The 23,864-nt window shown below is 48.9% G+C and overlaps 1 protein-coding gene across 3 annotated transcripts in view; it reads right to left on the bottom strand.

Annotated features, from left to right (window-relative positions):
• Positions 1–13,957: 13,957 nt before the first annotated feature.
• Positions 13,958–23,864, bottom strand: part of XPNPEP1 (X-prolyl aminopeptidase 1) — a 65,957-nt gene continuing 56,050 nt past the window's right edge. For all 3 annotated transcript variants that reach the window (XM_062213981.1, XM_062213983.1, XM_062213982.1), the window contains 6 exons: positions 23,322–23,382; positions 21,911–21,980; positions 20,175–20,348; positions 19,018–19,094; positions 17,867–17,965; positions 13,958–14,484 (listed from right to left, as the gene is read on the bottom strand). In XM_062213981.1, the coding sequence (XP_062069965.1) occupies positions 14,356–14,484; positions 17,867–17,965; positions 19,018–19,094; positions 20,175–20,348; positions 21,911–21,980; positions 23,322–23,382 (610 nt within the window). In that variant the 3' untranslated portion in view covers positions 13,958–14,355. The remainder of the gene's footprint in view (positions 14,485–17,866; positions 17,966–19,017; positions 19,095–20,174; positions 20,349–21,910; positions 21,981–23,321; positions 23,383–23,864) is intronic.

Here is a 23,864-nt window from a genome sequence, read left to right as displayed (position 1 = left end):
GAAGACTCCACTGCAGAAGTCACTACATCTTTCAGGACGTCCCCAGATACAATCTTCCTTAGCAAGTTTTTCAGGTATCATTGAAGAATTTTGTAACAGCTTTAACAAAGGTTTTGTATCTTATTGGTGCTGAAAACCAAACACTGAACTCCAGACTACCTGAGGCTACAGACTACAAAGCACAACATGCAGAGAGAACAGAAAAAAATTCTAGGCTCAAAGTGAACATAAATGTCTCAAAGGCTTTGTTTTAATGGAAAACAGCACAACAGAAGGAAGCCCTTAGCCGTCTCCTACCTGTTGCAAAGAATGGAGCCCACACTGGGTGTGCCGTCTACGACTAAACGGGACAGAGTCGGGGGAAAGGCACAAAGGCCTGCAGAGGAAAAAGCCCAGAAGGAAGGGGAGCAGAGGGCAGATTGGCACTGCAGACAGGGAGGCTGGCGAGTCCGGCTGTGGTGACTTTCTAGCATGGTGAGCAGTCTTTTTTGTTTTTTGGTTTTTTTTTTTAAGATTTGTTTATTTATTTGAAAGGCAGAGTTACAGAGAGGCAGAGGGAGAGAGAGAAAGAGTCGTCCATCCACTGGTTTATTCCCAGATGGTTGCAACAGCCAGAGCTGCACTGATCTGAAGCCCGGAGCTTCTTCCAGTTCTCCCACGCGGGTACAGGGGCCCAAGGACTTGGGCCATCTTCTACTGCTTTCCCAGGCCATAGCAGAGAGCTGGATCAGAAGTGGAGCAGCTGGGACTCGAACCAACGCTCACATGGGACGCTGGCACTGCAGGCAACAGATTTACCCAATACGCCAGGGCACCAGCCCCGTGGGCTGTCTTACACAAAGGACAGAGGCAGGCTGTTGACCCAACAAAATGGCCTTGGGAAGTCTGAGCCCAACACAAGATGTGCCAATGGGACAAAACACTGAGACCTGACCAGGGGACAACCTACAAGGCTCTGCTCCACCTCCATCATAAACTCCCCTATCCTGGGGCCCCTTTTGGACATGCCCTGTCTCCACTGAATCCCACACTCTCTTAGGGGCCCCAGAAGCTGCTTCTTTCTGTTCTAATCACGCCCAGCTGAGGGTCCCATCAGAGCTGACACATCCATCCAGCTGTTAGAGAACTCTCCCTACACTCCTGCCTACAGTTAGGGGACAACGCCTCGGAGAGAACAGAGTGGCAGGCACATGCAGCCTCCACACCTGTGTGTGAGAGCTCACCGGGGTCCTCCCCACGGCTCAGCATCTATAATTCCACTCCCTTCTGCTGCTGCCTGGTCGCCCTCACTCTAAGAACCACACTGCCATCTGCTGGCAGAACAGACAGGGGCCTCGGGGGCTGCCGTGTCTGCCTGCGTGTGCTGGAAATCCTGGCTGCCTGGCGCCTGTAAAGATGCCCTCCTAACCTGGGGCATGCGGCACTGCCAGCCGTGGGGACCCTGGGCGCTGCCCCTGATCTCCCTGGACTCTTCGTCCCTTCCTTCAAAACCCCTTCTCTGGTTCAGAAACGTGTGTCCTCTGCCACCACCCTACCTGGGCATGTTGTCCACTCCACAGGAGAGAGCTTGGTGCTCTGGGGAGGGCCAGACACCTTCCACTGGGGACTCAGCCCTGCTCCCAGGGGGCTACAAGCCACAGTTCCGCACCACAATGCCCCAGGCACACCTGGCCACATTTTCTGCTGTGCAATGTGCTATAAGTTTGTTTCCTGCTTTTTTTTTTTTTTTTTTTTTTTTTCTTGACAGGCAGAGAGGACAGTGAGAGAGAGACAGAGAGAAAGGTCTTCCTTTTGCCGTTGGAGCTGCGGCCGGCGCACCGCGCTGATCCGATGGCAGGAGCCAGGTGCTTCTCCTGGTCTCCCATGGGGTGCAGGGCCCAAGCACTTGGGCCATCCTCCACTGCACTCCCTGGCCACAGCAGAGAGCTGGCCTGGAAGAGGGGCAACCAGGACAGAATCTGGTGCCCCGACCGGGACTAGAACCCGGTGTGCCAGCACCGCAAGGAGGAGGATTAGCCTGTTGAGCCACGGCGCCGGCCCTGTTTCCTGCTTTAACAACTCAGAAATGAGGGCGCATCTTAGAGCCACGGTATGTCTGAGGGGGAGCTCTCCGTGATACTTTCTAGAGAGGTCAGGGAAGTGCCAGCATGGACACGTCTTGCTGTCAATTGATGGAATGGCACAGGGACGTGAATTACGCGTATCTCAATACAGCTGCAGTTCATTTTGTAAAAGGTGCCACGGGTTGAGTTGAGGACACGGCGTACATGCAGAGCTGACATTTGAAGACAACCTCTGTGGGAGCTTTCTCAGCCCTCAGACCCACGCTGCAGGCAGATGTCACCACTAACCCCATGCTGCAGAAAGGAAACCATGGGCCCAGAGAGACCATGTTCTTGCCCAAGGATTCTCAGCTAGTACACAGTGCCATTGCTCCGGAACCTATGTTCCTATTACAGTACTCTGCTTATACATGTTACTTCTATAGTGGAAAAATAACAAAATTCTTTGTAAGAAAAATACATCAGGGCTGGAGCTGTGACGTACAGGGTAAAGCTGCCACTGGGACACCAGCATCCCATATGGGTTCTGGTTCGAGTCCCGGCTGCTCCACTTCCGATCCAGCTCCCTGCTAATGCCCCTGGGAAAGAAGCAGAGGATAGCCCAAGTCCTTGGCCCCTGCCCCTATGTGGGAGACCCGGAAGCAGCTCCTGGCACCTGGCTTTGGCCAGGCGTAGCCCTCACCACTGTGGCCATTTGAAGAGTGAAGCAGCAGATAAAAGATCTCTCTCTCTCTCTTCCTATCTCTATCTATCTCTCAACTCTGTCTTTCAAGTAAATAAAATCTTTCAAAAAAACTCTTTGGGATTAAAAAAAAAAAAGGTTGATAGGAAGCAACCATGATATCTTTCCATATTATTCAGTGATAAAAAGAAATAAGTCATCGAGTCACAAAAAGAAATGGAGGAATCTTAACTACCTATTTATAAGTGAGATAAATCTCTCTGAACAACCTCCATACTTTTTTTTTTTTTTTTTTTTTTTGACAGGCAGAGTTAGACAGTGAGAGAGAGAGAGATAAAGGTCTTCCTTCCGTTGGTTCGCCCCCCAAATGGCCTCTACGGCCTGTGCACTGCACCGATCCAAAGCCAGGAGCCAGGTGCTTCCTCCTGGTCTCCCATGCAGGTGCAAGGCCCAAGCACTTGGGCCATCCTCCACTGCCTTCCCGGGCCACAGCAGAGAACTGGACTGGAAGAGCAGCAACCAGGACAGAATCTGGCGCCCCGACCAGAACTAGAACTCAGGGTGCTGGCGCCACAGGCAGAGGATTAGCCAAGTGAGCCACAGCGCTGGCCACAACCTCCATACTTTATGGCTCTAATTATATGACATGTGGGAAAGGCAAAAGTAGAGACAATGAAAAGATCAGTGGTTTCCAGGAAGCTGCAGAAAGCAGAGAGATTTGAATCGGTGAGACCCAGAGGATATTTGCTCGGGTGGGGAACCTGTTCTATACGATGCTATCATGTGGGCACAGGACACTGCATTTATCAAAACCCACTGAAACGTACAGCACAGAGACTGGGCCTTCATGTAAGCACATCCTTAAAATATCATTGAGGAGGTCAAAAGACTCCCAGTGTGGAACGGTGTTTGACAAGCTGATCTCACTGTATTAAAATGCATGGAACAACCTCACGGGAAGGGAGTAGGGGAAAGGGTGCTAATCTAAGAGACCCTGGAGAAAACCGAGTGGGCTCTGTAGACTCACAGCAAAAGGAACTGCACCTGAGCACTGGAGTCTTGATAAGTTCCCTATATTGGTACAGGTTAACAATCCCAATAGTGCCGTACAAATACGGCAGAATGCATGCTGGCTGCTGGGTCCATGTTTCTCACTGAGGAAGTGAGCGGTTACAGGTAAGCCAGGGGCGGTGACCATGGATTAAAATAGGAGGCAGTGTGAATTCACGTTTAGCTGATATACACACAGAGGGTAACATAGGGAAGCATTTCTAGATGCACGTGTGTACACACAGGAGCATACATGAGGGACAGAGGAGCTGACAGAAAGAGCTTCCAATGGCTAAAGCCGGAACATTTTGAACCACAAAATAAATAAGGTAGTATAAGCTAATTATAACCCAAAGTATAAGATAACTACTTATAAGTTATATGTATATGAAGGAATAAATAAATGTGGACCATGAGATAAATCTCCAGGGAGGAAGAATTCCCAGTAGCTTTTGTAGATTCCCCGCACTGAAGGTTAAGCACAACTTTCCACTCCAGCGACTGACTTTCCAAGAGGGCAGTATGGAAGTGGGGGTGAAAGAGAGAACGGTAACAACACTACCTCAGCCAGCTGCGCCTGGCCAACTCTGGCAGTGAGAAGTCACGCTGAAAGTGTGCCCACGGTACGACATGATGAAAACGGCCTTTCCTCTCTGGTCCTCCCGCAAACCCGGAACCACTGTTTAAAATCCTCAATATAGGCATAGTCTACAAATGTTTGACCAGCATTCCTTAAAACTGTCAAGATCATCAAAAACAAACTTGAAACGCTGCCACAACTTTATGAAAAGAAAGGTTTGTTTAGCTCGGTTTTGAAGTTTCGTGGGCATGATGCCTGCGACAGTTCAGTTCAGGTCTCATGGAGCTGGTAATGGTGGGAACACACGTGGGAGCCGCAGGTGATCACCTCTCAAACAGGCACAGAGCGAGAGGGCGGGCAGGGTCGAGCTTGCTCCTTTTCCATCAACCCTCTCTAGAATTCCAAAGGGGTCGCAGTAGAACTGCATTCCCCTGAGGACCTCCCTCTATGTCTCCCCTCTCAAAGGTTCCACCATCCCCCAGTAGTGACACCAGAGGATTCAGATTCCAATTACCAGGGACCCTGCAGGGAGGCACCCCAGATTCAAACCACAGCAACAACCCAGTGTAATGTGGTATCCTGGGACCTTGGCACGGAAAAAGAACATGAGGGTAAAAACTAAGGAAATCTGAATATTTAGTTGCTAATGATGCATCCACATTGGTTTATTCATTATGCAAATGCCCCCTAGGAACATAAAACGTTAACCACAGAGAAAGCCTGCTGCAGCGTGCAAAGGAGCTCTCCTCACGGTTTCCATGGCAAATCTCAAACTGTTCTAAACAATAAAGCTTGTGTTTAAAAATCGTGATCTAGGAAAATTGGGAGATACTTTGGAAGGGAGAACTAGGGGACAATAAGCAGAGAACTCAAAACTGAACATGTATCTCTCCTTATTTTAAAGTGTCCGCGCCTGCCGCGTGAACAGCTGGTGTCCCCGTAGTGCTCATGCCGAGTCCCGCGCTGTGCTGAGTGACTTTTGCATTACTTCACTTCACTCTCCAAATATGCCATCAGTGGACATCGTCAACACCCCCACCTTGTAACTGATGAAACCAGAGGTCAGGCAAGATCAAGGTACCCGGTTATTAAATGGTGGGACTGGGGGCCGGCGCTGTGGCACAGCGGGTTAAAGCCCTGGCCTGAAGTGCCAGCATTCCACATGAGCACCGGTTCTAGACCCGGCTGCTCCTCTTCTAGTGCAGCTCTCTGCTATGGCCTGGGAAAGCAGTACAAGATGGCCCAAGTGCTTGGGCCCCTGCACCCGCATGGGAGACCAGGAAGAAGCTCCTGACTTCAGATCGGCGCAGCTCTGGCCATTGACGCAGCTCTGGCCATTTGGGAAGTGAACCAGTGGAAGGAAGACCCACTCTGTCTCTCCCTCTCACTGTCTACAACTCTCTCTCTCAAATAAATAAGTAACATCTTTTTAAAAAATAAAATAAAATAAATAGTAGGACTGGATCCTATTCTTCTCCTACTATCCTGTGTGCTTTGAATATGCTTGCCACGTCATCATCCATTATACCAATATTTCCTGGTATCCATGTAAGAGCCCAGTCCTAAGCAATAGCTGGTAATGTTGGACCCCAAAGAACTACAAGTCTAGTTGAAGAGACATGAGGAAAACTAAATAGTTTCAAAGGACTCTCAAATACGGTCTGTGAAGGAAGGAAATGCAAATGAAAACTTAGAGTGGGAACTTCCTGCTGGAACAACTGGGGACACTTTGTGCCAGGATACGCGGGCCTTGAACCAGATTCTGACGAAAGGAAGGAGTGGAGCAGGAAGGGCAGCAGAGGGCTCTCCAGCCAGCGGCCTTCGTGCTCTCCGTGACCACACAGCAGGGAGGCAGCTCTCTGGGACTGTGAGGGCCGGGACACCAGGAGTGGCTGTGATGCTGGTCTGGGCCGACAATTGAGACCTCAGATAGTCCCTTCCACCTCCAGCAAGAAGGATGCACACAATCCACTCGAACAATCTGAACACAGAGCATTCTACGTTGAGAGAGATCCTCAACCAAGCAGACTGTCTTTGCAACTTCTCCTTTCAAAGAGAACATGAATATAATTTTTTATGAATAATTTTTTAAACTCCTCTCTCTCTTTCTCTCTCTCTCGCCATTTCTCTCACACAGGGTTTCAACTCCTCTTTAAAATCATGTTTCTCTCTCTTCGGTCCCAAGGCAAGGTGGCAGGAGGTGATGCCCATCACTCTCACGTCATCCTAGCCTGATCCCCCCAGCTGTAACTCACCTGCCTTGCCCACCAGGCCACTGTCAATACTGATCTATTTTGTTTTCACTTTATTTTGTTTGTAAACTTATCACAGATTCAAAAAACCACATAAAAACAAACGCGGGGCTCAGTGAACACCCTCATAACCACAACCTCACCTCTTTCCATTTTCTTCTAATCTGAAGAGTTGCTGGGGAAAATTCTGAGAGCAACATAATATTTTTTCCACTATAAATTACTGAGTCTTGTTTGAACAGCAGAGGATTGTTTTTTTTCCTTAAAGCACAATACTTTTACTACAATACTCATAGGTCCTCCTGGCCAATCTGGATTTATTTATTCTGTTATCTGCTGTGTCCCTTTAAAGAATCGTTACAAGTGCTTTTATCGCAGGAATGTTTTCTTTAATTGTGGTCTTTAATATTTATTCTATTCTCTCGCTTCCTTTGTCTTTTTTGGGGAAATCTATTATACAAATGGAAAATGTTTTTGCCCATCCTCTGTATTTGTCACTTTCTCTAGATAATTTTTGTTCATGTTGTCTTGTTAGCTTCTCTTATTCATATTCTATTTACAGTAAGATATTATATGTAATGTTTATTTGCTCCTTGGGTTCCTCATACTTTAGGATTTCATCTTTTAAATAACTGGGTTTTTTTCTTATCTTTTCCTGAGTTCTTTCCGTTTCTCAGATTTGTTTCTTAGTTGTATGTTGCTCTTGCAAACATCATTGGTAAGCGTGTCAATGTGCTTTTGAAACCATGTCGTTTGCATCTGTCCGTGGCCCTGTCTCTGTGACTGCGCATGGCTTTCCTTTGCAAATCTGCACAGCGTCCTACCGCAATCTTCGTCTCTGTTGCTCATGTTTATGTAAAATTAATTTTTTTCTGAACTTCTGGAAGGAAGACTTGACCACAAACAGTTGTTCCGACTTAGGGCTCTGAAACTCCATTTCCTGTGGCTGAGGTGAAGGGTTCAAACCCAGAGCTCTTCCTCTCTGAGCGCGCCTCGCTCTGCTCTGCCTCCAAACGAGCCTTCCCCTTGCTTCACCCCTCCTGCACCTGCCCTGATCCGTGTGCTCCCTGTCTCTTCCCAGCAGCTTCTCCTCGTGCCGGGCTTTGTCCGGGGGATTCCTAAGATGCTGACTGCTCCACACACTCCTCACGCTCACACACTACAGCGTACAAACTGCCCCCAGCTCCACTGCTGTGCTCAAGTCATTGTTTTTGAGTCCCTGATGATCACTTGGGGTTCTCCTGTTGGCAGGTGCATCGGACACCCCGTCTCTCCCTTTGTCCTCCTACATAGATGCTGGTCACACACTGGTTCTTCTCCCCCAGCTCATTTAAGACTTTGGGAAGATGCTTGTCACCTGTATCTGGTGTAGATCTCATTCACAAGTTTGAGTTTCGCTCTCTGTTTCTCTGTGTTTAATGGGGTGATTTGGAAAGATTCCAAAACTGTGGCAACAACTTGCCCTGATCCTGTGAATTTCTCAATCTCGGTTTGCCGGCTACTTCCAGGAACTGGAAACCACAATATGGGCTTTAAAATTTCTGAGCATGGGGTCGGCACCGTGGCTCACTTGGTTAATCCTCCTCCTGCAGCACCGGCATCCCATATGGGCGCCAGGTTCTAGTCCCAGTTGCTCCTCTTCCAGGCCAGCTCTCTGCTGTGGCCCGGGAGTGCAGTGGAGGATGGCCCAAGTGCTTAGGCCCTGCACCCCATGGGAGACCAGGATAAGCACCTGGCTCCTGGCTTCAGATCAGAGCGGTGCGCCGGCCGCAGTGGCCATTGGGGGGTGAACCAATGGAAAAGGAAGACCTCTCTCTCTCTCTCTCTCACTCTATCTCACTGCCTATAACTCTACCTGTCAAATAATTAAAATAATAATAATAATTACCAAGCACCCCCGCCCTCCGTGCCCTCTCACGGCCCTCCCAGCACCCCCACTCACCTCCCGCTAGAAGCCAACCGTGCTCAAGCACTGCCAGGTGCTGCCTGCTGGTCGTGTTGAGTCTCCACATCACTGCCCGAAGGCCGGCAGCGCCACACCTCGCTCAAGGCTTGCTAGGACAAACTTCGTTCCCGTCACAGTTGCCCACTGCTAACCCAGAATGAGCCTGAGGAGAAACGATCAGTGGTCACCAACAGGCGGCCAGAGCCCAGGTGGGACACTCAGGGTGGAGAGGCACGGAGAGCTGGGAGGATGGAGCGGGCCCCTCCTGCCTCCAGCAGAGGGCCAACAACCTTCCCAGAAGTCAGCCCCTGGCCGGGGTTCAAGACAAGGGCCCTGCATCTGCGTCTCTCCTCGAATCCTCACAACCATGGACATAAAATTTCACCAAAGAATAAAGTGAGCAAGACACACAAACATCAGGTTGCCTGGAGTGATTCCATACATGTAGCATGATGCCTGTTTCCCACCCCCGGGGTTTCGTTCTCATTCATTTTCAAGGGAGGAAGAAGGAGTCTTGATCTGCCCTTTACCTGCGCGTCTTCCCTCGGAGCCCAGGCACATCTGGTTTCACTCCGGTCCTCAGTCTGTGTGGGACCCTCTTGCCTAGGTTACATCTCTTGGACTTCACGCTGAGGTGATGCACGTTGGGACAGGAAGCCCCACACTCCCAGCACAGCTGACTTCACTTCTCGGGCTTGAGCCAATTAAGTCAAACGTGGCTCTGAGGCTGCCTCGGGAAGTGACAGTCTGCACAGCCTGGTGAACAAACAGCGGAGCTGCTGTCACACTGGAGTTACGAGCTGCCCGAGCCCAGGTCAGCCGCGATCCACGGCTCCCGCCGCCTTCCACAAGGCAGCTTTCCGGACATCAGAGGAGACGACAGCCTGAGGCCTGAGGCGAGGACCCCTGGTTCCTGAGGGATGGCAGCTGAGAAGTGTGATTAGTATGTTCGAAGACTTGGGGAAAGTGTTCCCTTTGAAGATCAATCTAGGGGCCGGTGGGGTGGCGTGGCAGGTAAAGCCGCCACCTGCCATGCCGGCATCCGGCTGCTTCACTATCGATTCAGCTCCCTGCTGATGGCCAGGGAAAAGAAGCAGAAGATAGCCCAACTGTTTGGGCCCCTGCCACCCACGTGGGAGACCTGGCAAAAGCTCCTGGCTCTTGCCTTCAACCTGGTCCAGCCCTGGCACTTACACACATCTGGGGAGTGAACTAACAAATGCGCTCTCTCTCTCTCTCTCTCTGCCCCCTACTCCCTCTGTAACTCTGATTTTCAAATAAGTAAATAAATCTCTAAAAAATAAAAGATAAATCTGATGAAGTATGGAGAAAAGGCACTTTAGAATTGATCTTTAGTGGATCAAAACATATCCTGTCATTGGGAGGCACCTCATTAGGAGTGTAACCTGAGAGTAACCTGTAGGAAGTGGGAAATAGGCATTTTGGACTGACAAGAGGAGGAGGGAAATACAAACAGAAGTGCTGGCTATTTTGTCTTCATGTAATCTGTCAACCTAGGGTCACCCCACTAGGAAAATTTTCTTTGCTGCCACCCTGGTTCTGAATGGCAAATGAAATATATTATTTTCTGTTTCTTTGATTGGAAAAAGTGCTAGACATTAGGGACTATGCTTTGATGAGTGGCCAAAGCATACACATTTGTCTGTCAAAGTCATTCAAATGTAGATTTCCTGAGATAGAAGATGGCCAAATAGGAAGCACCAGGAACTCGTCCCCTGCCTGGACAGTAAATATAATGGCAGGGTCTGGCTGATGTAACTGTTTGGGAACTCCGGAGTCTACGGAAGGCTTGTATCTTGCAGGTGAAACCTTACAGTAAACTGAGGTTAATTTTGGTCCATTTCAGGTCTGAGCACAACAGCAGCTACCCTTGGGCAGGCAACTGTGCCCGTGTTTCTGGAGCAACCTGCACACAGCTTGAAGGACGCAAAGTAGGCAAAAAGGTCCTTGCCCTCCAAATACTGAGAACGTGTGTTCTGATTACTGCTTGCCGCTTCTGATCACAGGTGGGCAGCTACTCCTGACTGCACCTCCCCCACGACCACAACCCCCTCCTTTCCTGCCAGCTGGAGGGACTTCCGGGGAATTGAAAGGGTCAGGGTATATTTGCTTCCCCTCATTTTTTTCTTCTTCCTTTTTTGGGAGCTACACATTAAAGACCAGAACATTCAGAAACAATTGCAAATATAAGGAAAAATTAGAAAGTGACTGTATGTGCCCAGAAAAGGGTTCAAGTGCAGAAAAGACCTGAGGAGACCTTAGATTTACACCTCAGACTTCTCCTTGACCACCCACAACTATGTGTGTACACACACACACACACACATGTGCATACACTAAGTAACAACAAAAAGCAAACCACAGAGAAGAGAGAGAATCTGATTTCCAGAGCCAACCATATTATGAGATTCAAGTATCTACTTTTCAACAGAAAGTCACAAAGCATACAAAGCAACAGGAAAGTATAATCCATTCAAAGGAAAAAAATTTGAGAATAGAAACTGTCTTAGAAAAAGACTTGACAGCCGGCGCCGCGGCTCAACAGGCTAATCCTCCGCCTTGCAGCGCCGGCACACCGGGTTCTAGTCCCGGTCGGGGCACCGATCCTGTCCCGGTTGCCCCTCTTCTAGGCCAGCTCTCTGCTGTGGCCAGGGAGTGCAGTGGAGGATGGCCCAAGTCATTGGGCCCTGCACCCCATGGGAGACCAGGAGAAGCACCTGGCTCCTGGCTTTGGATCAGCATGATGCGCCGGCCGCAGCAGCCATTGGAGGGTGAACCAACGGCAAAAAGGAAGACCTTTCTCTCTGTCTCTCTCTCTCACTGTCCACTCTGCCTGTCAAAAAAAAAAAAAAAAAGAAAAAGACTTGACAGCAGATCGGCTACACAACAATATTAAAATGGTCTTAGATAAGCTCAGAGAACTAAAGGAAAATGTAGATGAAGCCAATAAAATATTTTGAACAAAATGTAAGTATCAATAAAGTGAGAGAAACACTAATAAGAAGCCCAAAAAATTACTGAGCTGAAAAATTCACTAGAAGGATTTAAAGGCAGATTTGATCAGCCAAGAATCAGTGAACTTGAAGGCAGGGCACTGACAATGACCACGTCTGAGGAACAGAAAGAAGAGTGGAGAAAAGTGAACACAGCTTAAGGAACTTGTGGGACACCAACAAGCAGAACAGGAGAAGAGAGAGAAAAAGAGGCTGGGAGAATTTTTAAAAAATAACATTTCTGGAAAATTCCTAAATGTGATGGAAGACATGAATAGAAACATATAAGAAACTCAACTAACTCAAAGAGACACCAAGACACGTTATAATCAAACTTTCAAAAACCAAAAACAAGGAAACTTGAAAGCAACAAAAATAAGTGATTTATCAATCAAATTAAAGGAACCTTCAGTAGGATAAAATATGCGCCTGCGGCACTGGCACCCCAGGTTCCAGTCCCGGTTGGGGCGCCGGTTCTGTCCCGGTTGCTCCTCTTCCAGTCCAGCTCTCTGCTGGACCTTTGTCTCTGTCTCTCTCTAACTCTGCCTGTCAAAAAAAAAAAAAAAAAAGATAAAATATGAAGAACATCAGCAACTTTGGAGGCCAGAAGGCAGCAAGCCAATACATTCAAAATGCTAAAAGAAAAAACAAAGCAAAATAAATAGTCAACAAAGAATCTAATAGCTGGCAGAACCGCCCTTCAAAAGTGGAGGAGAAACTAACATATTCCTGGATACAAGGTGAGAGAGCCAGACCTACCTTGCAAGAAATGCTTAAGTGGGCCCTGCAAAGTGAATTGAGCAAACACTAGACGGAAAGCTGCAGTCACATTTAGAATTAAAGATCTCAATCAAAGTAAATACATGGCAACTACAAAAGCCAGTGTTACTGTAACGATGGTTTGGGACTTCACATATTCTTTTCTCCATGATTTAAGAGACAAAGATATCTTCAAAAAATTATCGGCTAGGATTGTTGTGAAAAAAGAAATTCAATGAGACTAGTTTAAATAAGAACATAGCTATACAAGGGAATAGTTTAGTCATTAAAAATAATTATATCTACAAATCAATATGGAAAAATAGCTTGAAGAGATTCTCAAGTAGAAAAAGCAAATTGTGTATGCAGAGTGATCCAACATTTTGCACTAAATATGGAAATGTATGCATATATATTCTTTTATACATAGTATGTTTTCATTCAATGTTTGAATGAATACGGAATACAAAGAAAGACATTCACAAGTTACTCTGTCATAGGTACTAGTGGTTACACTTAGAGTGTATCTTGGGCTGCGTTTCCAAAGAAGCAGGCCCTGTAAGTGGCTTATTGGCGTACCAGGAAACACTGATGGAAGAGGGGAGAAGTGAGACAGGCAGGAGAAGGAAGAGAATACAGGGTTTGGGACTGAGCAGTTACCACAGTGGGCAGCTGAGGCTCCGTCCCACTGCAGAGATCCAGGACACACCCCAGGAGTGAGCCAGTCTGTCCGCCCACCTCCCACTGTGATGGTGCGTCATGGCCACCATGAGTCTCGGATCCTGGTGCCTGCTCCACAAGTGCCAGTCAGGAGAAGGCATTTGGCCTGGCACTTAAGATGCCACTTGCAGCACCTGTATCCCACTCAAACACGTCCGAGTTTGAGTCTTGATTCTGCCCCCGATTCCAGTTCCTGCTAATACCCACCCTGGGAGGCAGCCGGCAATGATCTGTCACCCACGTGGGAGACCTGGAATGAGTTCCCGGCCTCCACCTTCATCCTGGCCCAGCCCTGCCTGGCTACTGTGAGCATCTGAGGGAACAAATCAGCAGATGGACACTCACTCACTCTGTCTCTATCCCTTTGCCTCTCAAATAAATTAAATTATTTTGTAAAAGGTAAGTTTATTCTCAAGAGAGAGGTACACAAAACAGGAGTCGCAGGCCCTTGTTGCGAGTGCTGGGACAGCAAGAGCGTGGTGAAATGTGTGCTAAAGACTCACTTGTGACGTCACTCAGTATCTTTATTTTCTGAACTGAGGAAGGAGTCTTCAAAAAGTTCATGGAAAGTGTACCTTATTAAAACATTGCACATGGATTGCAAAATATTTCTATATGAAAATACAAGTAAACTTATCATTCCCTTCTTCCATGAACTCTTTTTGAAGTACCTTTATACATTAATGACATTATAAAAATGGGGGGGGAGGGTAATAAAAATACCAAAACACTAGGTTTTCTAGATAAAGGGGGAAACCCTTACAGTTAAGGCAGAGTGTGTGCCAGGAGGCCAGGAACCTCTGCTCAGGCAAAGACAGCTGCCACAGAGGCCGGCAGAGAGCAGGCCGCCTGGCGTGCCAGGGATGTGAACTTAAGCAAAGAGACAGCGGGACACCGTTTTGACATTTTTATTCACTGATCATAAATACAGGCTCATGAACGGGAGGGTGACCACGAGCGAGGGCTAGCACCTGGACGTGACCGACGCGGAGCACTCATTGTCTCACCAGCACTGTCCGGAAACCGGGGGGGGTGTCTCCCCCTTGTCGAGTGTTCGGCTCCATGGGGACCCTCCTTCTGGTGCCGCAATTTTATTCTTGGCTCATTCTCAACAATTAAAAAATCATAAAAGATTGAGTGTTTGCAAGAAAATATCAAAGAGGATAAGAAGATTTTCAGTTCTTCTTAGCATCTAAAAGTAAAAAGGGGCGAGGGGGCGGGGTGAGGAGATGGGAGTGGTGTCAGGGGTCCTTTCCCCAGGGCATTTCACGAAGCGGAACCAGGCCAGCATTAATGCTGTTTGGAGATGGGCTGCGTCTCTCTGATGAGCCACTCGAGAGCTTCCTGGCGGCCCTGCTTCTGCAGTTCCTTCCCGATCACGTCCCTGCAGGTCAGGTGGTAATTGTTGAGCCAGTCGCACTGTACAGGAAAAACAGACAGACATGGCATTCACCACATCTCTATCAGAAGGCTGCACAGGCCGCCAGCAAGGGGCCCACGTGCTGAGAGCGCAAGCTCAAGAGGAAAGATACACGAACTCCTTTCTCCCTGCTCAAGGACAAGTGATCTCCTTGTGTCTGTTTCCCTAGAAACAGATGGACTACACGGCTTAGGGTGAAAATGTTCCCAGAATAATCCAGCACACGCGGACTGGCAATGACCGTGAAGGAACCACGGATACCTGGCGGCAAGCCGTGGCTGTGGCTTCCCTGAGTGCAGAGCCACTTGGCATCAAACATTCCTCTTTATAGGACCCTGGGCATGACAGGAGAGACGGCGCAACCAGCTCTCACCAGCTCCCACCGTGGTGGCTTCACTCCCTCACACCTGAGCCATCCCAGGGTGGGCGGGGGAGGGATGACTAATCTCAGATGAAGAGCGGATGGACTGGTGTTTCTCTGGATTAGGCAAGGACTGCCATTAAGGACACACAGGGCTTCCTATCCTGTATCCGCTGACAAAGCAGAACCAACTAGGGGCTGCCGAGTCCGTGTGTGCCTTGTGAGTGTGGCTGTCTAGATGAATCTGAAATCCCTGGTGATCAAGGCCTGGAAGTGAGCTTGACCTTCAGCTCCTCCACACAATGTGCCACACGAGGGATGAAAAGGAGAGTAAAAAGGAAAGAGGTGTGGACACGACTGGTGCCTGGGTGAAGGCTGATCCCCCAGACCTGACATCAAAACCTCTGTGGCTGGAAGAAGGGTGAAATCCCCCTTTGGTGGGTTGGCACAGGGATGAAGGCTGGAGTGAGGCAAGTTTTACCAGGAGGACAAGACGCCCCGGGGTGGGCAAGACAGACACCTAGCTGCAGCAAGGCTAATGAGGTTGCTACTGCCACTGACTGCCACTGGTGTGCTAGTTATAAACGAGCCACAGGCCATTCAGGGAGGCAGGAGTGCTCCAAAGGCTCTGGCTTCAGGGGATACAGGCTGCATCAAGCACCAGAGTCCAGTTAAGGGGTCAGGATGGGCACCCCGACCCAGAAAGGAGTGAGGGAAGACAGGTGGGATGGTGTTGTCAAGAGGCTTCAACTCAGCCTATTGGGATACTGATCTAATCCCCACAGACAAAAAGCCTAACAGCCCCACTCAGAGTTTGGGAAAAGAGAGAAGGGAGGATTGAAAACAAGCCAGTTGCTCTGTACCAGGAGCAAGGTCAGGCAGGGATACAGGCAGACCGCCCTCCAAACAGCTCAACAGTGACAGCAGCGGTGCCAGCAGCCTGGTGCCACAGATACTCCCAAAACCCTTTTGGTTTAGGGGTATGGGTGCAGCCTCAGAGGGCCCTGAGCAACATCCCAAGGCCTCGGCAGTCCGCAGGTGCCTGTGTGCACAGCTGACCGAGGTCCTCTGCTGCCATCTGGTGACAGTGATGGGGATGCAGACCCAATCCAAAGCTCCCTGAAGTGACTGCTAAAAATCACCTGTCGAGGAGACAGTACGGGGCAATGAAAAGGCATTTTAAAAGCCCAATGGACAGAGCTTTGTTGTGGATATTACTGTGCCTGCAGACAAAATGAAGCCCCAGAGGTAAGCAATAAACAGGAAAGGGAACTTCTACTAAAACAGATAATAAATGATACTGTTCTCTGCTCACAGTGTTAAACACTGTTATCCACTATTATTCGTGGAAATGAGCTGATGGCCCCAGGGTACAAAGACATTATCTGCCCTATAAGGAGCAGTTGGCCAAAATAATTGGGCAGTGATCTGGGTATGCGAGGCACAGGTCAGACAGATGTGATCAATGTCATGGGGTAGATGGGGTAGACTGCGGGTCCCAGGTTAACAGAACTCTCCTACTAAGAAAGAGGATCTCATTCATCCCTCCTTGTGCACAACTTCTTGGGATAAACTGAAATGTCACGGGGAGAAATGTCTCTTAGTCTTACACTTTATGTGGACAGAAAGAAACGTATGATCCTACCTGGCAGGAAGTCACACAGCCTTGGGCTTCCAAGAGCGCAAAGTGACTTGCCACCAGACCCGTGAAGCTGTGCCCAAGGGCGGTTACAAAAGGCTTTGGTTCCTATGGGGCACTTAAGTGCACTTAGGTGTTCTTGTTCCCTTTCACCTAAGGCATCGCTTACGGGGAAAGAACTCCTGCCACTGAAGAGACACAGTGACACTGTGCTACTGATACGCTGAGTGTCCTCTTGTAAACCCATCTATTAACTAACAAACCAGGATCCGCAGGGCCAATTTCGGTCCTCTGAGTGGGAATGTGGCTGAGGCAAGGACACTTATGGTCAAGGAGAGGTGCCCAGCATGGAGGAGAGCTAAGCAGGAAGTGGACGACCTTCCCATCACCCACCTGCAAGCTGGAAGAAGCGGAAGAGAGGCTTCCAGCTGGGAAAACCCATTCCGCAGCTCAGGAAAACACCTCCTTAGCACAGGGCCCCTTCCATTTACAGCCAAGAACGAGGTCCGAATGGGCCCCACTAAGGATACAGCTCTGCCTCCAAACACCCTTGAAGTCTCCTGGGATGAGATCAGTGGCTGTCTCACTAGCACAATCTTCCTTCCCAGAGCAACCTGCCATGTCTGTCCTCCTCTGGCTCCCACCAGCCACTTGCTTTGTGCTGAGACTTCTGATCCCCGCCTTGCTCTGGAATTTGGATCCCTCTGGCTCCCAGCTCCCTCCTTCGGGAACTACTTTGTCCAGTGCTAACTGCTCCTGCCCACTTCTGATCCTTATTCCTGCTCTGACCTCAGTCACCTGCCTGATCCCTCAAGCCATACCCCAGGTCCCTGTCACCTCTCCCAGCCTCATGGGCCTGGGGATCTACCCTAGGACTTGAAAGGGTTTCAAGACCTGCAATGCTGAGCTTGTTAAGTGAGCAGTGTTGTGGCCTGGACTTTGCAAAGGGTTTCATAGCCCCAGAGTGACCATAGCACTAACAGGGAGGGGCTAGTACCTGCTTTCCTTGTCTATGTGAAAACTGGGCACATAAGAGATTTTGCCTCATTTCCTTAATGTTTCATGCAACACTAGACAACAATCTGGCATGTGCAGTGGCCAAGGGGCCTCACCACCCATCTGGCTTTTTGTAGGGAAGAGGCAGGTTGCTAAACAGGCCTCAGTGCACCTAAGGTAGAACAGCGCAGCTATTTCCTCCCGGGGAGCCATGGCACGGCGTGCTGGTCCTCCCCACAAAACCCGATGGCTACATGACAGCCGCGGGAAGCAGACCCTTTACCAACAAACACAGCAAAAGCTACAGTTCCGGGAGACAGAGGACTCAGACTCAGTCGGCCAAAAACCCTAAATAAAAAAATAAGAAAATCCCCTCCCCCATTACCTCTTTGTCTGTAAGAGAATCCACATCTATCATTTTCGTCTGAATTGGAACCAAAGTTAGAGGTTCAAAGGTCAGGCTTCCCCGGTTATTGAAATTATACTGTGGGAGAAAGAAGAAAACAGGCAATTTTACTCATCTTGACCACAATGAACCACACCATGAAGTCATTCCACCAGACATGGCCACCTCTCACAGCCAGAAGTTAAGTAGGAGCCAGGAAGTGGTAAACTGGTCACCATTTTTAATGGGCACAATGGAGCAGGTTCACAGTTGATGCCATTTTCCAAGAACTGCTACACTGGGCAAACGACAGCCTGTGGCTCAGCAAGAGCCACACACAGGCTGCTGTGGGGCTCCCGGCAGCATCCACAGGGCTTCTGCTATGAGGGGAAGGAAGTGGGGCAGGGCACAGGAGTGCCAGGCTCAGGGCCATCTCTAGATTGGGTTCAAAGACTCTGCTGGGGTATAAGACCCCAACATCATTGTGTTACCAGCCATGCAGCCTACCTTACCCTAGCAAGGCCCACAGGGTGTGTATGCTGGGTCTCTGTTCACTGCAAGCCCTTTGGGACTTAGGTAAGAGGGCAGCTCCAACAACAGTGACTTCCACAATGAAGCAGAGAGCAGACACTGCAAGTCCCCTCCCTGCAGGCGTAGGAAGCTGCTTCCCGCCCTGTTCATCTCCATAGTCACCAGTGAAGAAGGAGAAAACAGGCCTCGTAGGTAAAGCCTGGCACCTAAAACCCTGAAGCCTCTTGGTAACACTGACATGGGAGAGGGTGAAACTCCTTCTTTGTGCTGTCTCTGAAGACTGACTCATGGAATATCCCAGGGTTCTTCAATTTTACTTGATAAAAATCACCTGGGACTGTGACACAATTACAGTTTCCACACCCCTGCACTGCAGACTCTGATTCAGGATCTGAGGAGGACCTAGAAATCGCCCTTTGAACAAGCACCCTCTACAAATGGGACTTCCCGACAACAGGCCACCTGTCACAAACTCAGACTCCCAGATCATGCCAGGCAGGCACCATGAAAGCCACTTCAGTCTCCTAGTTCATCGCTCTTAGCACCATGAAAACAAGTCTTAACTTTCAGCAATAAAGAATGGGAAACTTTTGTAAATAAATAAATGCATAATCAATTACCTTGGTCTTCACAGGAACTACCAAGACAACATTCTCAATGCGAATTCCAAAAGCCCCATCTTCATAATAACCTGGCTCTAAAACGAAACAAACCTCACTGTGAAACAGGGCCCACTGTAAAAACGTGCACAGAGGGGAGAAGCTTTCACTCCGGGAGGACCACCCTGCTCCAAAGCAGAAGAAACAGGGGAAGGCCCCTTCCGCCAGGTGTGCAAGCCAGAGATGCTGGCTTCCCCAGCATGGCTACGGTGTCGCAGTCACTTGAGGTTCCCAAGGACAGGCTCTGCAGTTCCTGGAAACTGACTACAAGGTGGGGAGTGCAACAGAGAGCCCACTAAATAACTCATGGTGTATATGCATAAGACACAGTGATGCAGACACTAACAGACGCTTATAAAATTTTGCAATGACATGGGAAAGGGCAATATATTAAGAAAGCAGGCTGGCGCCGTGGCTCACTAAGCTAATCCTCCGCCTGCGGCACCGGCACCCCAGGTTCTAGTCCCGGTCGGGGCGCCGGATTCTGCCCTGGTCACTCCTCTTCCTGTCCAGCTCTCTGCTCTGGCCCAGGAGTGCAGTGGAGGATGGCCCATGTCCTTGGGCCCTGCACCTGCATGGGAGACCAGGAGAAGCACCTGGCTCCTGGCTTTGGATCAGCACGGTGCACCAGCCGCAGCGTGCCGGCCGCAGTGGCCATTGGGGGGTGAACCAAAGGAAAAGGAAGACTTTTCTCTCTGTCTCTCTCTCTCACTGTCCACTCTGCCTGTCAAAAAGAAAAAAAAAAAAGAAAAAAAAGAAAAATAAAGCAGAATGCGGACAGTATGTTCAGCGTGACCTCACTAATTAAAAAAAGACAATCTCTACCCATCTATAAAAGACCACCTGAGAGCTAATGCAGTAAAATATCAAGTCTTGTTTCTCCTGCTGCTTGGGTTGCAAATGATTTTCATCTACTCTTTATACTGTTTCGTTATTTCACTTTCTCTAAAATGAACATGCATGCATTACTTTGATAATCAGGAAAGTTTGTTAATTCAATGTGACAGCAAGGGGGAAAATACTGCCAACTTACTCTAAAATTTTAGAACAAGAAACGGCAAAGACCCTCCACAAAAGCTCAAGGACGCACACGTGTGCTGCAGGTGGGGGCTACCTACCGTCAGTGACGATCATGCCAGCCTCCAACGGTTCGTCGGAGAACGTTTTATAACTGATGCCACAAGGCCCCTCGTGGACATTCAGAAAAGACCCAACACCATGTCCCGTTCCATGCAGGTAATCCAGACCGGAATCCCATAAGGCTGAACGGGCAAAGGAGTCTAGAAGGTGGCCTGAAAGACAGATGAAGAGCCACTCGATGACGTCACACACTACCTTTAAGGTCAGATTATGTCAGCTCCAGAAGCTGAACCAGAATCCTCTGGGCAGAAGTTCCTGGAGGGTTCAGACTGCAGCCCAGCACAAGGAAGAACTTTCTAACAATCAGAGCTCCTGAGCAGAGGACCACGTACGCAGGGTATGGACAAGGGATGGACACCCACAGTACAGGAAGGCTGCATTCAATGGCATGGAAGTCCCCTTCCTGGCTCTGGGTCCCTAAGGTTTCAGAATTAGTAAGGTGAGGCTGGCGCCATGGCTCAACAGGCTAATCCTCCACCTAGCGGCACCAGCACACCGGGTTCTAGTCCCGGTCGGGGCGCCGGATTCTGTCCCAGTTGCCCCTCTTCCAGGCCAGCTCTCTGCTACAGCGTGGGAGTGCAGTGGAGGATGGCCCAAGTCCTTGGGCCCTGCACCCACATGGGAGACCAGGAGAAGCACCTGACTCCTGCCATCGGATCAGCAAAGGCCTGGCCTGTGGTCTTGGCATCCCATATGGGCGCCAGTCCGAGTCCTGGCTGCTCAACTTCTGATCCAGCTCCCTGCTCCAGCCTGGGAAAGCAGCAGAAGGAAAGTCATTTTTCCTGATTTATCTCTGCAATTCAAATGACCAACACTCTTAGCTCATGGTAAGGACTCAGTATTTGTTCTTTGAATCGAATTAGAGACAGGAGTTTAAGAAACAGAGGAAGAAGATAATTTCTTATAAAATGTGTTCATTTGGGGGTGACTAGCAGGTGGACAATACTTTCTGTCTCTACTTCTCTGTCTCTATAACTCTGACTTCCAAGCAAATAACCAAAGCGGTGCACCGGCCGCAGCGCGCCGGCCACAGCAGCCATTGGAGGGTGAACCAACAGCAAAGGTAGACCTTTCTCTCTGTCTCTCTCTCTCACTGTCCACTCTATCAAAAAATTTTTAAAAAATCAAAAAAAAAAAAAAAAGAATTAGTAAGGTGAGGTTCTACCCAGATGGCTACAGGTGGGCAGGCATGACAGATGAGGCTCCAGGAAATGGGTGCATGCCCGATCTAATCAGATTGAAGGCCCAAGTCTTGCCAGGTCCCACCCCAATGCCCCATCTACCAGTCCTCAAGCCAAGTGCTATACAGTAAGAGTCAGGCTCACATTAAAATAAAACCCCAACAAGGATCCCTAAAGGAGGCACTGGCCTAGCACTAGGCCAATTCCCCCACTCAGGCCCTGGGGCCTTCATGCCTAGTTTGCCCTCTCCTGGGAGCTTCCCACAGTGTCATCCAGCATCATATCAGCCAGGAGAGAAGTCTAGAGCTGACACCAGGCCCAGTCCTAAGCCAGGCTGCCTAGGAAGCCTCTGAGCTCGGCCATGGGGTCCAGGAGCCTCACTCCATGCAGCACCCCCAACCTGTCCCAACAGGGCCTGAGATGGGCTGGAGCTGACGCGGTGACAGCAGGACGTGTTCTTCTGCTCCAGCCAAGACACCTCTGATTCCCAAACAAGAAAAAGATGTCGCCGTGTGGCAGAAAGAACCACCTACCTTTGGTTCCAGTCGGGAAAACGGCTGCGCTCACAGCTATGTGGCCTTTAAGGACATATGTGAAGCATTCCTGCCAAAGAAAACCGGAGCAGATGAATGGCAGCAAAGACAATTTCATTTGGCGGTTTTCTGGGAGTTCAGAAAACTTTGCCCATTAAAGTTTTTAACAACATTACAGAGAAAATCAGGAAAAAAATTAAATTTAAAAAATTTTAAAAGCCTGGCCATAGACCAATGAACCCTAAAACTACTGAGTAAAAAAGAACTGTCAAAGAGATGACCCCACAGGACTTGATCGTGTGGTGAACATTCGGACATATTCTAAGTCACGTGTACCCTAGAGAGACTGGGAAAAATCATTAAAACCAACTCATGATCCTGGCCAACATTTGCTGAGTGAGGCCTCTGTGCCAGACACTCCACTAAGCAGACACTGAACCCCGCACTTCACAGCGGATGAACTATCGTTAGCTCCACCCTACAGAGGAAACGAGCAGCACGCCCGGGGGACACAGATCCCAAGTGGCAGCATCTGGCCTCAACATCTGGACTCCCTGCCACCATGCTGCCCTCAGGGTTATCCCTACTGCTTACAGGACTGATGGCTGGCCCTGAGGTGCAGAGCCAGGACTTGAGCTCACACCCTGTCAGTTTGTCTGGGGCTCTTTCCACAGCACAAGAAGTCACATCAAAGGGATCCTGAGCTTGAGGTCCAAACTCAGAAAGGTACTGGTGACCAGAAAAGGAAGGACAAGGGACCAAGACTGAAATCTGCCCACCACATCACATAAAACCCTCTTCCTAGGATCATCTTCCTGAAAGGTTCCCCTGGACAGAGATTCAACCACCATCTGAGTGCTTACGATCTGGGAACTCCCTGGGTTCAGGAATTCACACGAGCAGCCAGGGAGGTGAGTGCACAGCAAGGAAGATCAGAAGCTGCCTCCGGCCTCCGGGTACACATCTCAACCTCACAGCTCTGTCTGCCCTTTCCATCCTGTTCAAACCACAAACTGACAGCGTCCGCTGCTTCAGAAAGTCCCTACAGAATGGAGCCTGTAAGTATGCACGCTGAACTTGAAAAAGAAGGGGGTGGCTTTCAGAATCAAGTTCAGACACTGCTGAACCACACCACCCCCGGCCCCAAAGAGATTTCGTGACTCAACCAAGGCCAGAGCTATTTAAACTGGATTCTGAGGTTCCTTGACCTTAACAGAATGCTCTTAAAAATATCTCCAAATGTCTTACCCTACAATAATTAATTAAATAAACCTCATAAAGCAGATAAGCCTGACTCCACAGTAATGAGCAATTTATGATCCCACATCTAATTTTTATTTATTTAATCCCTTTTCATAAAAGTAATTCTCTTAAAAAAGCAGAGAGAATCAAGTTTTTGGCTCTACCTTACCTTCTCATAGGCTGTAGGAGTTCCAAAATGCATGGTCCGGGTCACATCTGTGGTTCCATCCCTTTCCAAAAAAAAGGACAAATTAGTTTTTAGTCAAAGTAAGTTTTTCCTCAAATATGAGACGAGTAAGGATGTGAAGAAATGAAAACCCTAATACACTGCTGGAGGTATGTAAAATGGTGCAAACATTTTGTAAAGTGATTTGCATCAAAGATTAACTATACAGTGAACATGTTACTCAACAATATTACTCCCATGAATACATGCTAAAGAACTGGTAACACACCCACACAAAAACTTAGACGTGGGTTTTCATAACAGTATTGTTTGTATCCCTCAAAATGTGGAAACCACCCAAATGTCCATCAGCTAAGGAACGAATAAACAAAATGGGGTACAAAATGGGGTACATACCGTGAAGTATTAACTCAGTAACTAAAAGAATGGATACTGATACATGCTGCAACCTGGGTTAACCCTGAAGACACTATGCTAAGTGACCAAAGCCAGACACAAAAAACAAGATCTTATTTGTGTCAAGTG

This window comes from Lepus europaeus, chromosome 17, assembly GCF_033115175.1.
Source record: "Lepus europaeus isolate LE1 chromosome 17, mLepTim1.pri, whole genome shotgun sequence".
NCBI lineage: Eukaryota > Metazoa > Chordata > Mammalia > Lagomorpha > Leporidae > Lepus > Lepus europaeus.
Note: the sequence above shows the minus strand (reverse complement) of the source record. Positions and strands in the feature narration are given on the sequence as shown.